Below are 21,283 nucleotides of genomic sequence, written 5' to 3' on the forward strand. Positions count from 1 at the left end.
ATTGTATAGTCATACAGGCACATGGCTGGGACCCGGGCACTGAGATTGCTATATCAGGATTGGCCATACATTGTATAGTCATACAGGCACATGGTCAGGACCCGGGGACTGAGATTACTATATCAGGATTGGCCATACATTGTATAGTCATACAGGCGCATGGTCAGGACCCGGGGACTGAGATTACTATATCAGGATTGGCCATACATTGTATAATCATACAGGCACATGGCCGGGACCCGGGGACTGAGATTACTATATCAGGATTGGCCATACATTGTATAGTCATACAGACACATGGCCAGGACCCAGGGACTGAGATTACTATATCAGGATTGGCCATACATTGTATAGTCATACAGGCACATGGCTGGGACCCGGGGACTGAGATTACTATATCAGGATTGGCCATACATTGTATAGTCATACAGGCACATGGCCGGGGACTGAGATTACTATATCAGGATTGGCCATACATTGTATAGTCATACAGGCACATGGGCAGGACCCAGGGACTGAGATTACTATATCAGGATTGGCCATACATTGTATAGTCATACAGGCACATGGCCGGGGACTGAGATTACTATATCAGGATTGGCCATACATTGTATAGTCATACAGGCACATGACCCGGGGACTGAGATTACTATATCAGGATTGGCCATACATTGTATAGTCATACAGGCACATGGCCGGGGACTGAGATTACTATATCAGGATTGGCCATACATTGTATAGTCATACAGGCACATGGGCAGGACCCGGGGACTGAGATTACTATATCAGGATTGGCCATACATTGTATAGTCATACAGGCACATGGCCGGGGACTGAGATTACTATATCAGGATTGGCCATACATTGTATAGTCATACAGGCACATGGGCAGGACCCGGGGACTGAGATTACTATATCAGGATTGGCCATACATTGTATAGTCATACAGGCACATGGGCAGGACCCAGGGACTGAGATTACTATATCAGGATTGGCCATACATTGTATAGTTAGACAGTACGGTGTACAAATTTTTGCTTTTGATCTGTTGCAGCACTTTTTGAAGTTGTTACTTTTGATTTTCATGACACTAATGGAATGTTTTTGCTACTTTTTTCCCCCTCCCCATCGTGATTTCGGCCTGAAGAGGACGGGATTAATGTCGCCTCAGGTAAGCACCCGGAGATCTGTCCATGTGGTCATTCCTGCGTGTGGTGTAGTCTGTCAATGTGGTCAATGTCTTATGCATGTGTGGGGTAGTCTGTCCATTTGTCCCGGTTATTACACCGTTTAAATTATGTCCCTATCACAATCTATGAAGACGATATTTTATTTGGAAATAAAGGTGTATTTTTTTTTCAGTTTTGCATCTGTCACTAATTACAAGCCCTTTTTTGCAAAACTAATAGTAATATACCCTCATGACATACTTATTAAAAAAGTTGAGTCCCTAAGGTAATTTTTTATGTATTTTTTTTTACATAAAGTGTTTTATTTTAGTAACTATGGGAGGGTGGAGGTAAGGGGTTAATTAATGTGTATTTTATTGTAATGGGATTTGAATGTAGGTGTAATTTTACTATTTGGCCACTAGATGGCCTCTCCCAGTTTATTTGGATTGTGTGTGTATTACTGCATACACGCATTACCAGACTCAACGCGTATATACTTTCCCTTTCTGTTTTAATGAACACAGCCTTTCATTGATCAGGGGCAGTCAGATCAATGAATGGGAGCTGTGTTTCCATTCATTGATCGCTGTACTACCGAGCAGCGGGCGGGAGCGCGCGCTGCGGCAGTTGCAGCGGCGATACGTACATATCCTTATCCCTGAAGAAAAGCTGAAGTCTCCGGGGGCGTAGACATACTGTAGCGTATACAGTAATTGGTTAAAAAGTATTAATCATTATGTGCAAACTTTATTTTTTGAACGTTAGCGAGCTCCCAGAATGTATGCTGGGAATGTTGTTTGATGCGCTGTAATGCTCGCTGTGTCATCGCTGTTGTCATTGTCACTCTCGTGTCTCCGCAGTTCATGTTCCAGCAGCTGGGGATGTTGGTGTCCTTTGTCCGCAGTCACATCCGCCCGTATATGGACGAGATCTTTGCCTTGATAAAGGTGAGTTCTGATGATGTCGTCGGCTGACAGCTGTGTGTGCCGCCAGTGTTTGGAATAATGCTGCTCCAAGTAATCCGACTTAAAAGCAGCAGAAAAGGTCGTCTCATTGTCAGCGTGAAGTTCCCGGAAAACTTGTCTGTGGGAAAAGGAGAAGTTGTGACGGTTTTCGGTTCTGGATGTGAATTTCAGTGTGTAACACAAAGCAGAGCCCCCGACTCTTGTGTGACGGATCGCAGATCGGGAAACGCAAACACTGAGCCTTCTGAATACGCATTTCACAGATATGCCACCTGCTCACAGTCTTATTCTACCATAGTCCTACAAGCAGACCTGAACTCTTGCACAGGACTTTGTGACTAATCACCACTGTAATTTGATCTCTCAGCTGTGTCAGCTCAGGAATCTCCTCTGCCATGGCAGAACACCTAATATGTAAACACAGGATGTTAACAATATGCCTGCTTCCATAAAAGCAGGAAGTAGGCACTCTGCAGATTAATTGCAGGATTTCTATCAGCTTTTTCTTTAAACGTTATTATGCCGTTGCTCATCTTTTAGAGCAGAAAGGAAGTTCTGTGTTCAGGTCTGCTTTAAGTTAGCAATATATATTTAAGATTTTGGAGGAAAGCGGGGGGCTTGGGGGAACCCCACCCCAACACAGAGAAAGCACGCAGACTCCATGTAGATAGTGTCCTGCCCCAGATTTGTCATGAAAAGAACCACACACCTGGTAAGTGTGGATGCTGGTGTTGGGTCCTTAAGCACCACTACAATCCAATTCCAATGGAAGGGTCCGCACACAGATTGCTTAAACTCATGCAGATTTATTGTCCCATCATACACACACGTAAAGACATCTGATCGTTTTGGGGCCAACCTGGAATTTGCCCAGATTTGAGCCTTAGACCCAGCTCTGCCCAGATTTGAGCCTCAGACCCAGCTCTGCCCAGATTTGAGCCTCAGACCCAGCTCTGCCCAGATTTGAGCCTTAGACCCAGCTCTGCCCAGATTTGAGCCTCAGACCCAGCTCTGCCCAGATTTGAGCCTTAGACCCAGCTCTGCCCAGATTTGAGCCTTAGACCCAGCTCTGCCCAGATTTGAGCCTTAGACCCAGCTCTGCCCAGATTTGAGCCTTAGACCCAGCTCTGCCCAGATTTGAGCCTTAGACCCAGCTCTGCCCAGATTTGAGCCTCAGACCCAGCTCTGCCCAGATTTGAGCCTCAGACCCAGCTCTGCCCAGATTTGAGCCTCAGACCCAGCTCTGCCCATATTTAAGCCTCAGACCCAGCTCTGCCCAGATTTGAGCCTCAGACCCAGCTCTGCCCAGATTTGAGCCTTAGACCCAGCTCTGCCCAGATTTCAGCCTCAGACCCAGCTCTGCCCAGATTTGAGCCTCAGACCCAGCTCTGCCCAGATTTGAGCCTCAGACCCAGCTCTGCCCATATTTGAGCCTCAGACCCAGCTCTGCCCATATTTGAGCCTCAGACCCAGCTCTGCCCAGATTTGAGCTCTAGACCCAGCTCTGCCCATATTTGAGCCTTAGACCCAGCTCTGCCCATATTTGAGCCTTAGACCCAGCTCTGCCCATATTTGAGCCTCAGACCCAGCTCTGCCCATATTTGAGCCTCAGACCCAGCTCTGCCCATATTTGAGCCTTAGACCCAGCTCTGCCCATATTTGAGCCTTAGACCCAGCTCTGCCCATATTTGAGCCTCAGACCCAGCTCTGCCCAGATTTGAGCCTCAGACCCAGCTCTGCCCAGATTTGAGCCTCAGACCCAGCTCTGCCCAGATTTGAGCCTCAGACCCAGCTCTGCCCAGATTTGAGCCTCAGACCCAGCTCTGCCCAGATTTGAGCCTTAGACCCAGCTCTGCCCAGATTTGAGCCTTAGACCCAGCTCTGCCCAGATTTGAGCCTTAGACCCAGCTCTGCCCAGATTTGAGCCTTAGACCCAGCTCTGCCCAGATTTGAGCCTTAGACCCAGCTCTGCCCAGATTTGAGCCTTAGACCCAGCTCTGCCCATATTTGAGCCTCAGACCCAGCTCTGCCCATATTTGAGCCTCAGACCCAGCTCTGCCCATATTTGAGCCTCAGACCCAGCTCTGCCCTGATTTGAGCCTCAGACCCAGCTCTGCCCTGATTTGAGCCTCAGACCCAGCTCTGCCTAGATTTGAGCCTTAGACCCAGCTCTGCCCAGATTTGAGCCTTAGACCCAGCTCTGCCCAGATTTGAGCCTTAGACCCAGCTCTGCCCAGATTTGAGCCTTAGACCCTGCTCTGCCCAGATTTGAGCCTTAGACCCAGCTCTGCCCAGATTTGAGCCTTAGACCCAGCTCTGCCCAGATTTGAGCCTTAGACCCAGCTCTGCCCAGATTTGAGCCTTAGACCCAGCTCTGCCCAGATTTGAGCCTTAGACCCAGCTCTGCCCAGATTTGAGCCTTAGACCCAGCTCTACCCAGCTTTGAGCCTTAGACCCAGCTCTGCCCAGATTTGAGCCTTAGACCCAGCTCTACCCAGATTTGAGCCTTAGACCCAGCTCTGCCCAGATTTGAGCCTTAGACCCAGCTCTGCCCAGATTTGAGCCTTAGACTTAGCCTTAGATTCAGTGAGGCTGCCTCCATGCCGCATGTGTATTTACTGAAGTAGCTTCATGTTGAGTTCCTAGAATAAGGTCTGCACTGTGTTAAGTAGTCTCATCACTGGAACCCTTCCATTAAAGTGATCAGCTGACAGTAGAGTCATGTGACCTCGTCACTTCTCTGATTGGTCTGCTCAGCGGTTTATAGCGACTGTCATGGCAGTTATACATGTCATTAGATATGGGGTAAAGCATGATGTCTGCTATGCAGCTACGGGCAGCAGTGCGTCTCCTCCGCTGACGTCCTCCATCTTGTTTCCTGCAGGATTACTGGACTATGAACAACCCCATACAGAGCACCATCCTCCTCCTCGTTGAGCAGATAGTGCTGGCGCTGGGAGGAGAGTTCAAGCTATACTTACCTCAGCTTATCCCGCACATCCTGCGCGTCTTCATGCACGACAGCAGCCCTGGCCGAGCCGTCACCATCAAGGTAAGACGAGGATGATCCACTCACTGTCCCTGCGTCAGCGAAGCTCTCGTCTCCAATGTCTTATGTGTGTTATTCCTCTTCCAGCTGCTGAACGCCATCCAGATGTTCGGGGCTAATCTAGACGATTACTTACACCTGCTGCTGCCTCCCATCGTTAAGCTGTTCGACGCTCCCGATGCCCCTCTGCCAGTGCGCAAGTAAGACGCCATTACTGACCAGTGTCTGCCTTATATTCTGTACTTACAGCTCAGAGCTCCATGCCGCACAGATATGTCACATCCGCAGCTCCTGTCGTATAGCACAGACTTTCAGCCTGGAAATACAGAACTATTAAAGTGCTCTGAAACTCTGACATAACATTCAATAAAAATGCGTTTTCCTACTTTGTATTACTCACACAGTTATCATATTTGCTTTTGTGCACACCTAATATTGTCTATTTACAAATTACACGTTTCCAAAATGTAGTTTTTCTTATCCTGAAAGCTGCCATTGCATTTTATTCTTTTTCTATTATAACTGCTTTTTATTATATATTCAAATCTTCTAATGAGCTATTCTGAACACTGTGTGTGCCTGAAGCAGAGACCGTTTCTCAGAGTGTTTGTTTACATTCCATCGTTGATACATTTGTGTTTAACGAGTAAAAAAAGATACTGTTATCTACCGTTTGGATGCGGATTTGAAGCTGAATAGCAGGAGAAAATGCTTTGTTTAACCATTTCAGTGATGTTCTGCTAGAATAGTAGCTTTCAAGCTGTGAGGAATCTTTTAGAACAAAGTAGAAATACTGACTTTCAGACCACTTGGAGGATGCTATATTTATTTCCTGTTAAACAATACAAGTTGCCTGGCTGTCCTGCTGATCTATTTGGCCGCAGTAGTTTCTGATTCACACCAGAAACAAGCATGCAGCTAATATTGTCAGATCTGACAATGTTAGAAACACCTGATATGCTGCATGCTTGTTCAGGGTCTTTGTATAAATGTATTGGAGGCAGAGGATCAGCTGAATAGCCAGGTAACTGGTATTGTTCAAAAGGAAATAAGTATGGCAGCCTCCATATCCCTCCCACTGCAGTTGTCCTTTAAGCCACGCCCACTACTAGAGAAAATTGTATGAAATGTTTATAGTGTGGCGTGCAGGGAATGGATGGCCATTGCTTCTCTCGTTGTTTGAGGGGAATGTCTGTCAGGCTGGCATCTATACAAGGTGAATAAACATGTCTGCTTCCCCAGGGTGGCTCTGGAGACTGTGGATCGATTGACGGAATCGTTAGACTTCACCGACTACGCCTCCCGGATAATTCATCCTATTGTCCGAACGTTGGACTTCAGCCCCGAGCTGCGCCAGACATCTATGGACACGCTCTCGTCACTGGTGTTCCAGCTGGGCAAGAAGGTATGACCCCCATCATTTCCCAGCAGTGACCCCCATCATTTCCCTGGAGTGCCGCCCCGGTGTTCTCCCCAGAAATGTTTTTCAGCCGGGTGGCATGAAAAAGTAGCTGGGTGGTACATGACGGTGGAATGCAGGGCCGGCACAGCTCTGCAAACTGCATAGGAGGAGGATGAGGAGGTGAGCCAATAACAGCCGGGTGCTCACCAAAATTAGTCGTGTGGAGCACCCAGCTAAAAGAGCCTGGAGAGAACACTGCCCCCCATTATCCCATAGAAGTTCCCCCATCATCTCCCTGGAGTGACCCCCATCTTCCTCTGCCTTTCCCCATCATCCCCCTGGAGTGCCCATCCCCCTGCCCCCAATCATCCCCCTTAATTTTTTTAGTTTTGCTTTACTTACATTTGCTTTTTGTTGTTTTCAGTATCAGATATTCATCCCCATGGTGAACAAAGTATTGGTGAAGCACCGGATCTTACACCAGCGCTACGAGGTCCTCACCTGCCGAATCCTGAAGGTGAATACAGAGGTGGCATTCTGATTGGGACACACTTACCCCTCCCAGAATGCATTGCATTTCCAATGTAACCTGTGAGGTCAGCAAGGTAGAGTGCGCCTTTACCCTGACATTAGTCTGCTGCTGGGGGGAGGAGTAAGGCTGACAGTGGGGAGGAGCTCTGACGTAGACCATGCTACTTCATCCTGACATTAGTCTGCTGCTGGGGGGAGGAGCTCTGACGTAGACCATGTTCCTTTAGCCTGACATTAGTCTGCTGCTGTGGGGAGGAGTAAGGCTGGCAGTCAGTGGGGAGGAGCTCTGACACAGACGTCAGTCTGCTGCTGGGGGAGGAGTGAGTCTGGTTATCAGTGGGGAGGAGCTCTGACGTAGAACATGCTACTTTATCCTAATATTATTATTATTATTATTATTAATTGTATTTATAAACCTCCAACATATTACGTAGAGCTGCACAATAGATAAATAGGTTAACATACAGGTAGAACATACGGAAACTCACAACACAACAAGATCTTGCAAATGATTTGATAACCATACAGTGTCATAGGCCAAAATAGAGACTGTTCTAGTCTACAAGAGGGGTTATTGTCAGTAAGATTGCATAATCAAGCTGGAAGCACTAGGGAGGAGGGCCCTGCCAGAGGCTTACAATTCAAAGGGTGGCATTAATCCACTGCTGGGGGGAGGATCTCTGACACAGACCCTGTTCCTTTTATCCTGACATTAGTCCGCTGCTGGGGGGAGGAGTTAGGCTGGCAATCGGTGGAGAGGAGCTCTGACACAGACGTTAGTCTTCTGCTGGGGGGAGGAGTGAGTCTGGCAATCAGTGGGGAGGAGCTCTGATACAGATGTTAGTCCGTTGCTGATGTGAGGAGTGAGTCTGGAAATCAGTGGGGAGGAGCTCTGACACAGACCATGTTCCTTTATCCTGACATTAGTCCGTTGCTGATGGGAGGAGTGAGGCTGGCAGCCAGTGGGGAGTAGCTCTGACACAGACGTTAGTCCGTTGCTGGGGGGAGGAGTGCAGCAGGCAATTAGTGGGGAGGAGCTCTGACGCAGACCATGCTCCTTTATCCTGACATTAAACCGCTGCTGGGGGGAGGAGTGAGGCTGGCAATCAGTGGGGAGGAGCTTTGACGCAGACCATGCTCCTTTATCCTGACATTAGTCCGCTGCTGCTGGGGGGAGGAGATGGGCTGGCAATCAGTGGGGAGGAGCTCTGAAGCAGACCATGTTCCTTCTCATGCTGACGTTTGCTGCTGCTTCTCTTGTAGGGGTACACATTGGCAGACGAGGAGGAAGACCCTCTGATCTACCACCATCGTGCCCTTAAAGGCAATCATGGGGAAACCTTTTCCAGCGGCCCTCTGGACAGCGGACCTATGAAGAAACTGCATGTCAGCACTGCCAACCTGCAGAAGGTGAGTGTACACAGGGCCCTGAATCCTGCCTGAACCATGCTGCAAGTCTGCAGCCTGGATGACACAGAACAATGCTGAGCCTCTTCTGACTTTCTTACTCTCCTGCTTGTCTGTCGGATTTTGTGACTCCCATTTTGAAAACTACTTTTTTACGTTGAATTGAGTTTGCCCCTACCCAATTTTTATGGGACGTGGGTCCAAGCTTTAACACCCACCAAAATGGATTCTAGAACTTGTCACGGTTAACTATTTAAAGACCGCTCCACGCCAATTGGCATGCAGTCCTGGGGCGGGGTTTTGCAGGAGATCGCGCGCACCGATGCACGCACATCTCCGTTTGAATGACGAAGCTCGGCGCCGTCATCAGTCTCCCAGCGGCGATCGCCACTAGGAGACTGTTAGACGGCAAAGCCGCCGTCTATTTACACTGTACAGCACTGCGATCTACAGCATCACTGTACTGGGGACAGCCGTGTGACACTCTGCTGTCCCCTGGGAGATTTTACAGAGCGATCGGCTCTCATAGGCTGATGTCTGAAAGCCGATCGCTGGCATTGGCTGCCGGAGGGAGGGAGGGGTATAAGAAAATACATTTTAAAAAGTAACATTCATTATAAAAAATAAGTGAACAAAAAAAACAAACATGCCGGCAGGGATCAGAGCCCACCAACAGAAAGCTTTGTTGGTGGGCTGAAAAGGGGGGGGGGGGGTGACTTGTGTGCTGAGTTGTACAGCCCTGCCGCAAGCCCTTAAAGCTGCAGTGGCCTAAATGGTAAAAAAAAATATCCTGGTCACTAGGTGGGTGTAAGCCTACGGTCATCAAGTGGTTAAAATGATACCACATGTGGCTCAGTTAGCAACAAACTGGTTCTCTACCACTTCCCTGTGGCAGAGAGCATTCTCTACCGCTACACTGGACATATATATATATATATATACATGTTCTGATGTCATTAAATGGATAAGAGAGTGTCTCCCTATTGCAGGCTGGGGGGGGGGGGGGGGTGCTTAGGCTAGAGTTCTTCTTTAACCACCTTAGCTGTATGGACGAGCTCAGCTCGTCCATTACTGCCAGAGGCTGCTGCTCAGGCCCTGCGGGGCCGATTTTGATAAAATAAAAAGCAGCACACGCAGCCGGCACTTTGCCAGCCGCGTGTGCTACCTGATCGCCGCCGCTCTGCGGCGATCCGCCGCGTGCAGCGGCGAAAGAGGGTCCCCCCAGCCGCCTGAGCCCTGCGCAGCCGGAACAAACAGTTCCGCTAAGGGCTGGATCGGAGGCGGCTGACGTCAGGACGTCCATGACGTCACTCCGCTCGTCGCCATGGTGACGAGGAAAGCCAAACAAGGAAGGCTGCTCATTGCAGCCTTCCTTGTTACTTCTGATTGCCGGAGGCGATCAGAAGAACGGATTCGGAGCGCCCTCTAGGGGGCTTTCATGCAGCCAACTTTCAGTTGGCTGCATGAAATAGTTTTTTTTAATTTAAAAAAAACCCTCCCGCAGCCGCCCTGGCGATCTCAATAACCAGGGTGGTTAAGTGAGTGTCTCCATTTTGCAGGCTTGGGGGGTGGTGTTTCCTTAGGCTGGAGTTCTTCTTTAAGTGAGTCTCCATTTTGCAGGCTTGGGGGGCGACACGCAGAGTCTCCAAGGATGACTGGCTGGAGTGGCTGAGACGTTTGAGCGTGGAACTCCTGAAGGATTCTTCCTCGCCGGCCCTTCGATCGTGCTGGTCGCTGGCTCAGGCTTATAACCCTCTGGCCAGGTGAGTCTCTGTCTGCTCTTCTGAACAGGCTGACATAGAGCAATGAGCTGCTAAACATTCCTTATTCTTCCCCGCAGAGACCTCTTCAATGCCGCCTTCCTGTCCTGCTGGTCGGAGCTGAATGAGGATCATCAGGATGAGCTGATCCGCAGCATAGAAATGGCCCTGACTTCCCAAGACATCGCTGAGGTCACTCAGACCCTCCTCAACCTGGCCGAGTTCATGGAGCATAGTGATAAGGTACGCGGATGTGTGAGGAGAGCGCCTTACTGAGGACTGACGCTAAACGCACACATCATTATCACCAATCAGAGAGCAGGGATGCCTCCGCCTGCCTAATCGTGTGGCGATCACCTCACTGAGGACTGACGCTAAACACACACGTCATTGTCACCCATCAGGGAACAGTGATGTCCCCGCCTGCTCCATCGTGTGGTGATCACCTCACTGAGGACTGACGCTAAACACACACGTCATTATTGTCACCCATCAGGGAACAGCGGTGTCCCCGCCTGCTCCATCGTGTGGCGATCACCTCACTGAGGACTGACGCTAAACACACACGTCATTATTGTCACCCATCAGGAGACTGCAATGTCCCCGCCTGCTTCATTGTGTGGCGATCACCTAACTGAGGGCTGACGCTAAACACACACGTCATTATTGTCACCCATCAGGGAACAGCGATGTCCCCGCCTGCTCCATCGTGTGGTGATCACCTCACTGAGGACTGGCGCTAAACACACACATCATTATTGTCACCCATCAGGGAACAGCGATGTCCCCGCCTGCTTCATTGTGTGGCGATCACCTCACTGAGGACTGACGCTAAACACACACGTCATTATTGTCACCCATCAGGGAACAGCGATGTCCCCGCCTGCTCCATCGTGTGGTGATCACCTCACTGAGGACTGACGCTAAACACACACGTCATTATTGTCACCCATCAGGGAACAGCCATGTCCCTGCCTGCTCCATCGTGTGGTGATCACCTCACTGAGGACTGACGCTAAACACACGCGTCATTATTGTCACCCATCAGGGAACAGCGATGTCCCCGCCTGCTCCATCGTGTGGTGATCACCTCACTGAGGACTGACGCTAAACACACACGTCATTATTGTCACCCATTAGGAGACTGTGATGTCCCCGCCTGCTTCATTGTGTGGTGATCACCTCACTGAGGGCTGACGCTAAACACACACGTCATTATTGTCACCCATCAGGAGACTGCGATGTCCCCGCCTGCTCCATCGTGTGGCGATCACCTCACTGAGGACTGACGCTAAACACACACGTCATTGTCACCCATCAGGAGACTGCGATGTCCCCGCCTGCTCCATCGTGTGGCGATCACCTCACTGAGGACTGACGCTAAACACACACGTCATTCTTGTCACCCATCAGGGAACAGCGGTGTCCCCGCCTGCTTCATTGTGTGGCGATCACCTCACTGAGGGCTGACGCTAAACACACACGTCATTATTGTCACCCATCAGGAAACGGCGATGTCCCCGCCTGCTCCATCGTGTGGCGATCACCTCACTGAGGACTGGCGCTAAACACATGCGTCATTATTGTCACCCATCAGGGAACAGCGATGTCCCCGCCTGCTTCATTGTGTGGTGATCACCTCACTGAGGACTGACGCTAAACACACACGTCATTATTGTCACCCATCAGGGAACAGCGATATCCCCGCCTGCTCCATCGTGTGGTGATCACCTCACTGAGGACTGACGCTAAACACACACGTCATTATTGTCACCCATCAGGGAACAGCGATATCCCCGCCTGCTCCATCGTGTGGCGATCACCTCACTGAGGACTGGCGCTAAACACACGCGTCATTATTGTCACCCATCAGGGAACAGCGATATCCCCGCCTGCTTCATTGTGTGGTGATCACCTCACTGAGGACTGACGCTAAACACACACGTCATTATTGTCACCCATCAGGGAACAGCGATATCCCCGCCTGCTCCATCGTGTGGTGATCACCTCACTGAGGACTGACGCTAAACACACACGTCATTATTGTCACCCATCAGGGAACAGCGATGTCCCCGCCTGCTTCATTGTGTGGTGATCACCTCACTGAGGACTGACGCTAAACACACACGTCATTATTGTCACGCATCAGGGAACAGCGATGTCCCCGCCTGCTCCATCGTGTGGTGATCACCTCACTGAGGACTGACGCTAAACACACACGTCATTGTCACCCATCAGGGAACAGCGATGTCCCCGCCTGCTCCATCGTGTGGTGATCACCTCACTGAGGACTGACGCTAAACACACACGTCATTCTTGTCACCCATCAGGAGACTGCGATGTCCCCGCCTGCTCCATCGTGTGGTGATCACCTCACTGAGGACTGACGCTAAACACACACGTCATTCTTGTCACCCATCAGGAGACTGCAATGTCCCCGCCTGCTCCATCGTGTGGTGATCACCTCACTGAGGGCTGACGTTAAACACACACGTCATTATTGTCACCCATCAGGGAACAGCGATGTCCCCGCCTGCTTCATTGTGTGGCGATCACCTCACTGAGGACTGACGCTAAACACACACGTCATTATTGTCACCCATCAGGGAACAGCGATGTCCCCGCCTGCTTCATTGTGTGGCGATCACCTCACTGAGGGCTGACGCTAAATACACGCGTCATTATTGTCACCCATCAGGGAACAGCGATGTCCCCGCCTGCTCCATCGTGTGGTGATCACCTCACTGAGGACTGACGCTAAACACACACGTCATTATTGTCACCCATCAGGAGACTGCGATGTCCCCGCCTGCTCCATCGTGTGGCGATCACCTCACTGAGGACTGACGCTAAGTACACGTGTCATTATTGTCACCCATCAGGGAACAGCGATGTCCCCGCCTGCTTCATTGTGTGGTGATCACCTCACTGAGGACTGACGCTAAACACACACGTCATTATTGTCACCCATCAGGAGACTGCGATGTCCCCGCCTGCTCCATCGTGTGGCGATCACCTCACTGAGGACTGACGCTAAACACACGCGTCATTATTGTCACCCATCAGGGAACAGCGATGTCCCCGCCTGCTTCATTGTGTGGTGATCACCTCACTGAGGGCTGACGCTAAACACACACGTCATTATTGTCACCCATCAGGGAACAGCGATGTCCCCGCCTGCTCCATCGTGTGGTGATCACCTCACTGAGGACTGGCGCTAAACACACACGTCATTATTGTCACCCATCAGGGAACAGCGATGTCCCCGCCTGCTCCATCGTGTGGTGATCACCTCACTGAGGACTGACGCTAAACACACACGTCATTCTTGTCACCCATCAGGAGACTGCGATGTCCCCGCCTGCTCCATCGTGTGGTGATCACCTCACTGAGGACTGACGCTAAACACACACGTCATTCTTGTCACCCATCAGGAGACTGCAATGTCCCCGCCTGCTCCATCGTGTGGTGATCACCTCACTGGGGGCTGACGTTAAACACACACGTCATTATTGTCACCCATCAGGGAACAGCGATGTCCCCGCCTGCTTCATTGTGTGGCGATCACCTCACTGAGGACTGACGCTAAACACACACGTCATTATTGTCACCCATCAGGGAACAGCGATGTCCCCGCCTGCTTCATCGTGTGTCGATCATCTCACTGAGGGCTGACGCTAAATACACGCGTCATTATTGTCACCCATCAGGGAACAGCGATGTCCCCGCCTGCTCCATCGTGTGGTGATCACCTCACTGAGGACTGACGCTAAACACACACGTCATTATTGTCACCCATCAGGAGACTGCGATGTCCCCGCCTGCTCCATCGTGTGGCGATCACCTCACTGAGGACTGACGCTAAGTACACGTGTCATTATTGTCACCCATCAGGGAACAGCGATGTCCCCGCCTGCTTCATTGTGTGGTGATCACCTCACTGAGGACTGACGCTAAACACACACGTCATTATTGTCACCCATCAGGAAACAGCGATGTCCCCGCCTGCTCCATTGTGTGGCGATCACCTCACTGAGGCTAAACACAAACTGTTTCACTTACCTGCGGCTTCAACCAGCCCCCTGGAGACGTTAATTTATTTCAGTAATTCAACTTTAAAGGTGAAACTAATACATGCAAAGCGAGATATTTCAAGCCTTTATTTGTTATAATGTTGATAATTATGGCTTACAGCTTATGAGAACCCCAAAATCACAATCTCAGACCATTATGATATTGTGAAAAGGTTCAATATCTTAGGCACAAAGTTACATAGTTACAGTCAGTTTGGTTGAAAAAAGACATCGGTCCATCAAGTTCAACCAGAAAAAAAACACCACCCTGAACCTGCACAAATCCCAGTTGATCCAGGGGAAAGGAGAAACCTTAAAGGCCTTGGACAATTAGCTGTAAAAGGGAAAAATTCCTTCCTGACTCCAGATGGCAGTCAGATAAATCCCTGGATCAACTCTCCCGGGAATTGCCTAATAATTATAGCTGTGGATGCCCTTCAAATGCAAGGAAAGCATCCAAGCCCTCTTTACATGCAGATATAGAGTTTGCCATAACTTCTTCCTGAGGTAAGAAATTCCAGATTGTAACCACTCTCACTGTGAAGAACCCCTTTCTAAATAGTTGGCAAAAACTCTCTTCCTCCATACGCAGATCATGTCCCCTTGTCCTTTGTACAACACTAGGGACACAAAGCTCATCTGCCAAGCTTTTGTTGCTTTCTGATGTATTTATAGTTGTTAATCAAGTCACCCCTCAGTCACCTTTTTTCCAAGCTAAATAAGTCCAGTTTGTCCAACCTTTCTTGGTGAGATCTTCCATCCCTGTGATTAATTTATTTGCCTGTCTTTGTATCCGTTACAGAAGGTCAGTGTCTGACTCTAATCACCTAATTCATCCAAAATACCTGCAAAGGGTTCACATTTCATATCTTAGTTCCACCTTTTAAGTTGAATTACTGAAATAAATAGATTTTTGCACAATAGTCTTATTTTCCGAGTGCCACCTGTAAGTGCTGTATGGTTGCATGGCTGGTGACGCTGTATTTGATGGAATAATAGTTGATATTTTTCTAAAATAACATGTTCTCATCTCCCAGTACTCTTCCCGCACTGACAGCACTTTGTGACTGGAGATTTTGGAGATTGTTATTCGGAATGTATGGCTGGTGGCTGGCCCTTGTCTCCATGTTCAGCGTTATCACCTTGTTTTGAATTCCTCGTCTCTGTCCTCCTCAGGGCCCGCTACCTTTACAAGACGATAATGGAGTTGTTCTTCTGGGAGAGAGGGCTTCCAAATGCCGAGCTTACGCCAAAGCCCTGCACTACAAAGAGCTGGAATTTCAGAAAGGGCCCACGCCGGCCATATTGGAGTCTCTTATAAGGTAAGATGAGTTTACGGCAAGCGTGGTGTCTCCAGTTCCCCCCACTGGAGGTTAGACTTGGTCCTTGGTCTAGTTGGGAAGCGTGGTGTGTCTGCGATGGGGGGAACTGGAGGTCTGACTTGGTCCTGGGTCTGGTTGGGAAGCGTGGTGTGTCTGCGGTGGGGGAACTGGAGGTTAGACTTGGTCCTGGGTCTGGTTGGGAAGTGTGGTGTCTCCAGTGGGGGGAACTGGAGGTCAGACCTGGTCCTGGGTCTGGTTGGGAAGTATGGTGTCTCCAGTGGGGGGAACTGGAGGTTAGACTTGGTCCTGGGTCTGGTTGGGAAGCGTGTTTTGTCTGGGGTGGGGGAACTGGAGGTTAGACTTGGTCCTAGGTCTAGTTGGGAAGTATGGTGTGTCTGCAGTGGTGGGAACTGGGGGTCAGACTTGGTCCTGGGACCGGTTGGGAAGCGTGGTGTGTCTGTGGTGGGGGGAACTGGAGGGTAGACTTGGTTGTGGGTCTGGTTGAGAAGCATGGTGTGTCTGCAGTGAGGGGAACTGGAGGTTAGACTTGGTCCTGGGTCTAGTTGGGAAGCGTGGTGTCTGCGGTGAGGGAACTGGAGGTCAGACTTGGTCCTGGGTCTGGTTGGGAAGCGTGGTGTCTGTGGTGGGGGGAACTGGAGGTCAGACTTGGTCCTGGGACTGGTTGGGAAGCGCGGTGTGTCTGCAGTGGGGGAACTGGAAGTCAGACTTGGTCCTGGGTCTAGTTGGGAAGCGTGGTGTCTGTGGTGAGGGAACTGGAGGTCAGACTTGGTCCTGGGTCTGGTTGGAAAGCGTGGTGTCTGTGGTGGGGCGAACTGGGCGTCAGACTTGGCCCTGCGTCTGGTTGGGAAGCGTGGTGTGTCTGCGGTGGGGGAACTGGAGGTTAGACTTGGTCCTGGGTCTCCTCGAGAAGCATGGTGTGTCTGCGGTGGGGGAACTGGAGGTTAGACATGTTCCTGGGTCTGGTTGGGAAGCGTGGTGTCTGCGGTGGGGGGAACTGGAGGTTAGACTTGGTCCTGGGTCTCCTCGAGAAGCGTGGTGTGTCTGCAGTGGGGGGAACTGGAGGTCAAACTTGGTCCGGGGTCTGGTTGGGAATCCTGGTGTCTGCGGTGGGGGGAGCTGGAGGTTATACTTGGTCCTGGTTCTCCTCGAGAAGCATGGTGTGTCTGCGGTGAGGGAACTGGAGGTTAGACTTGGTCCTGGGTCTGGTTGGGAGGCGTGGTGTGTCTGCGGTGAGGGAACTGGTCCTGGGTCTGGTTGGGAGGCGTGGTGTGTCTGTGGTGGTGGGAACTGGAGGTTAGACTTGGTCCTGGGTCTGGTTGGGAAGCGTGGTGTGTCTGCGGTGAGGGAACTGGAGGTTAGACTTGGTCCTGGGTCTGGTTGGGAGGCGTGGTGTGTCTGTGGTGGGGGGAACTGGAGGTTAGACTTGGTCCTGGGTCTGGTTGGGAAGCGTGGTGTGTTTGCGGTGGGGGGAATTGGAGGTCAGACTTTGTCCTGTATCTCGTTGGAGAGCCTGGTTGGGCGGTCCATCGTGTGCCTGTCGGAGAATGTGTGACCTTCTCTGTGACTTCTGACACCTGGACAACCCTTCCTTTAGAAGACCTCCCATGATGGGATCTTCACACATTCCAGGCCTCCTATTTCTGGCATTGTGGTGTCCCCTGACAGCTGTCCCATCCTGCCGGTCACCTGACAGCCCCATACGTCCTGTGTCATATGAGTGCCGCCTGGAGCGGGGGAGGTGCTGTCGGCCCTTGGGAACATATGTCACGGTGACTTTGTGTGTGTTTACGTATATCGCCCAGTAACCACATATATCCCCTGGCATTACCCCGTACTGATAGGAGATGTAGTTTTGTAAATGTCCCCCTTAAAGGACTCTCTTCCTTGTGTATATTTAAAGAATCTGTGTATAAATGTTTGCCAATCTGTATGTGTAACGTGTTTGTTTGCATATGTGCTGCAGTGTGGTTCAAGTATGTGGCCTTCTGTACATACTGACGTTCAGCTAATAGAAACTGTGGAGACTGACGTATAGCTAATCGCATACTACTATTTATCTGTGTTTTCTGTACCACTGAAGGGTTCAGGTTGTATTTGCAGGTTATGCTATGAATGAGTGATATAAGCTCATGTAGTGTAACAGTCACTGTTAGGCGGTGTTTGTTTTTAGGGGGAATACGTTGCCCAGTGTGATTTGGGAGTACAGATTGTGTAATTCTCTTTCGAGGAGGGGAAGATGCTGCCTGATCAAGTTGTTTAGGGGAATATGCTGGCCAACAATGTTTAAGAAGTTACTTTTTTTTTAATTATGTAGGGCAGATATGCTGCCCAATTATGTCTAAATATGTGGCCTATGGATATATCCTGCCAGATTATGTTTGCTTTTGTTTCTTTGTTTTTGCTTTTTTTTTGGGGGGGGGGGGGGCTACTTATTATTATTATGTTGCTTGTTAAAATGATGTTTGGAGAACACACTGCCAAACTATTGCTGTGGTTATAGGTTGCCTAATTATATCGTTAGGGGCAAATATGCTACCTAGCCATGTTGGTGATACTGTTTTGTTTAAATATGTTTGGGAGGATGCACTGACTAATTATCTGTGGGGGATATGTTGACTTATTACGTTTTTTGAGGGATATGTTGGATGACAAGACAAATAACATTTATTTTGCACTTTTCTCCTGGCGGACTCAAAGCGCCAGAGCTGCACCCACTAGGGGGCGCTCTATAGGCAGTAGCAGTGTTAGGCCAGAGCTGCAGCCACTAGGGGGCGCTCTATAGGCAGTAGCAGTGTTAGACCAGAGCTGCAGCCACTAGGGGGCGCTCCATAGGCAGTAGTAGTGTTAGGCCAGAGATGCAGCCACTAGGGGACGCTCTATAGGCAGTAGCAGTGTTAGGCCAGAGCTGCAGCCACTAGGGGCGCTCTATAGGCAGTAGCAGTGTTAGGCCAGAGCTGCAGCCACTAGGGGGCGCTCCATAGGCAGTAGTAGTGTTAGGCCAGAGATGCAGCCACTAGGGAGCGCTTAATAGGCAGTAGCAGTGTTAGGCCAGAGCTGCAGCCAATAGGGGGCACTCTATAGGCAGTAGCAGTGTTAGGCCAGAGCTGCAGCCACTAGGGGGCGCTCTATAGGCAGTAGCAGTGTTAGGCCAGAGCTGCAGCCACTAGGGGGTGCTCTATAGGCAGTAGCAGTGTTAGGTCAGAGCTGCAGCCACTAGGGGGCACTCCATAGGCAGTAGTAGTGTTAGGCCAGAGATGCAGCCACTAGGGGGTGCTCTATAGGCAGTAGCAGTGTTAGGCCAGAGCTGCAACCACTAGGGGGCGCTCTATAGGCAGTAGCAGTGTTAGGTCAGAGCTGCAGCCAATAGGGGCGCTCTATAGGCAGTAGCAGTGTTAGGTCAGAGCTGCAGCCACTAGGGGGCGCTCTATAAGCAGTAGTAGTGTTAGGCCAGAGCTGCAGCCACTAGGGGGCGCTCTATAAGCCGTAGCAGTGTTAGGCCAGAGCTGCAGCCACTAGAGGGCGCACTCTATAGGCAGTAGCAGTGTTAGGCCAGAGCTGCAGCCACTAGGGGGCGCTCTATAGGCAGTAGCAGCGTTAGGCCAGAGCTGCAGCCACTAGAGGGCGCACTCTATAGGCAGTAGCAGTGTTAGGCCAGAGCTGCAGCCACTAGGGGGTGCTCTATAGGCAGTAGCAGTGTTAGGCCAGAGCTGCAGCCACTAGGGGGGCGCTCTATAGGCAGTAGCAGTGTTAGGCCAGACATGCAGCCACTAGGGAGCGCTCTATAGGCAGTAGCAGTGTTAGGCCACAGCTGCAGCCACTAGGGGGAGCTCTATAGGCAGTAGCAGTGTTAGGCCAGAGCTGCAGCCACTAGGGGGCGCTCTATAGGCAGTAGCAGTGTTAGCCCAGAGCTGCAGCCACTAGGGGGCGCTCTATAGGCAGTAGCAGTGTTAGGCCAGAGCTGCAGCCACTAGGTGGAGCTCTATAGGCAGTAGCAGTGTTAGGCCAGAGCTGCAGCCACTAGGGGGCGCTCTATAAGCAGTAGCAGTGTTAGGCCAGAGCTGCAGCCACTAGGGGGCGCTCTATAGGCAGTAGCAGTGTTAGGCCAGAGCTGCAACCACTAGGGGGCGCTCTATAGGGAGTATTAGGTAGTCTTGCCCAAAGTCTCTTTACTGAATAGGAAGAGCCAAGATTCTAACCCTGGTCTCCTGTGTCAGAGGCAGAGCCCCTAACCAGTACACTATCCAGCTTGGATGGAGGGGTGTTTGTTGACAAATCGCCTGGTCTGTGGACATAGTCTTTCGAATGGGGGGGAAGAGATGTTGCTAATTTATGTTTGGGAGAATATAGTGCCTGTATATTAATATTTTTAGTGCAGAGGGAAGGATATTGTCTTTATTTGTGGTGAATATACTGACTATGTGGTTTGAGGCTACATCATTACCTCATATTTTGCGGTTAGTTATCATCATGTGGTTTGGGGGGAAAATGCTGATCAATTATGTCTGGGGGATAATTGTTTTAATATATATATATTGTGTATGTTTGCTTGGACTGTCTGATGAATATGTTGACCAATTATGTGGTTTGAGATAATGAGCTACAGAAATATATTTTGGGTACATGCTGCCTAATTATGCTGTTTGTGGGAAACATGCTGCCTTAGGCTGTGTTCCCATCTGTAGTCGGATCGCACGCGGCCAGCGGGAGCGGACAGTGTAGTGTCTGCAGTGATCCGGCTGGAGCTCTGGGTGGCTGCGTTCCCCCTCTAGGATATACGGGTGACACGTCCGCCTGCCAGGAGTTATCGGAGACTGCACAGAAGTGTGGCCTGCTTACCACAACAGATCGCACGGATCCACTGCAGACTGACAAGTGTGACCGGGGATCTGTATAAAACAGGAGCCATTCACTGTCAGGTGCGTGATGAGCGGTGGATGGACAAATACCTTTCAGCTCTCAGCGCAAGTGGGGACACAGCCTAATGGTGGCCACTAATGATCCAATCTTACCATTTCTATGTAATATAAGGTAACGGCCTGAAGTATCCATTCAGTTTAATCACTCAATTTACACTTATACTACATAGATTTGGTAAGATTGGATGAAAAAGATTGGATCATTAGTGGCCACCTTAAGTATGCTAGGCTGTGCGAGGGGGGCAGGCAGCGCCGGTAGTGAGGCTGTGCTTTGTGTGTTATGGCAAGGAGGGTGTGTTATGTAGTGGGGGTGTATTATTGGCATTTGTACTCTGTGTAAAGCAATCACTAAGTAAGCTCATGGATTTATTCTTGCTTCTTGACTTATACTGTAACCGCTGCTAGGCCTGGGTCCTGTGTTCTTGTAGTTCAGCTGCTTTATACATTCTGCTTACACAGATCTGACTTCTTAACAATCTATAGTGGGTGGAACTTCAGAGTGTGGGAGTATGTGGGCGGGAATTGTTGGGAGTGTAGGTGGGTGTGGACTGTGGGGTGTGCTCTGCTATTGGCTGCCACCGTCTTGGCATTGGGCTACAATGTGTGCAGTTCCCTTTCTCCAGTAACAGCAGAGCTGCGTCCCCTACTGATGACATAAGCAGCCT

General features: G+C 50.3%; 1 protein-coding gene across 6 annotated transcripts in view; it reads left to right on the forward strand.

Annotated features, from left to right (window-relative positions):
* The window catches only part of MTOR (mechanistic target of rapamycin kinase), a 347,943-nt gene that overhangs the window by 141,801 nt on the left and 184,859 nt on the right, over positions 1–21,283 (forward strand). For all 6 annotated transcript variants that reach the window (XM_068238758.1, XM_068238761.1, XM_068238762.1 and 3 more), the window contains 10 exons: positions 1,148–1,171; positions 2,033–2,119; positions 5,022–5,189; positions 5,274–5,386; positions 6,429–6,591; positions 7,013–7,105; positions 8,383–8,529; positions 10,147–10,289; positions 10,367–10,529; positions 15,536–15,681. In XM_068238758.1, the coding sequence (XP_068094859.1) occupies positions 1,148–1,171; positions 2,033–2,119; positions 5,022–5,189; positions 5,274–5,386; positions 6,429–6,591; positions 7,013–7,105; positions 8,383–8,529; positions 10,147–10,289; positions 10,367–10,529; positions 15,536–15,681 (1,247 nt within the window). The remainder of the gene's footprint in view (positions 1–1,147; positions 1,172–2,032; positions 2,120–5,021; positions 5,190–5,273; positions 5,387–6,428; positions 6,592–7,012; positions 7,106–8,382; positions 8,530–10,146; positions 10,290–10,366; positions 10,530–15,535; positions 15,682–21,283) is intronic.

This window comes from Hyperolius riggenbachi, chromosome 6, assembly GCF_040937935.1.
Source record: "Hyperolius riggenbachi isolate aHypRig1 chromosome 6, aHypRig1.pri, whole genome shotgun sequence".
Classification (NCBI taxonomy): Eukaryota; Metazoa; Chordata; class Amphibia; order Anura; family Hyperoliidae; genus Hyperolius; species Hyperolius riggenbachi.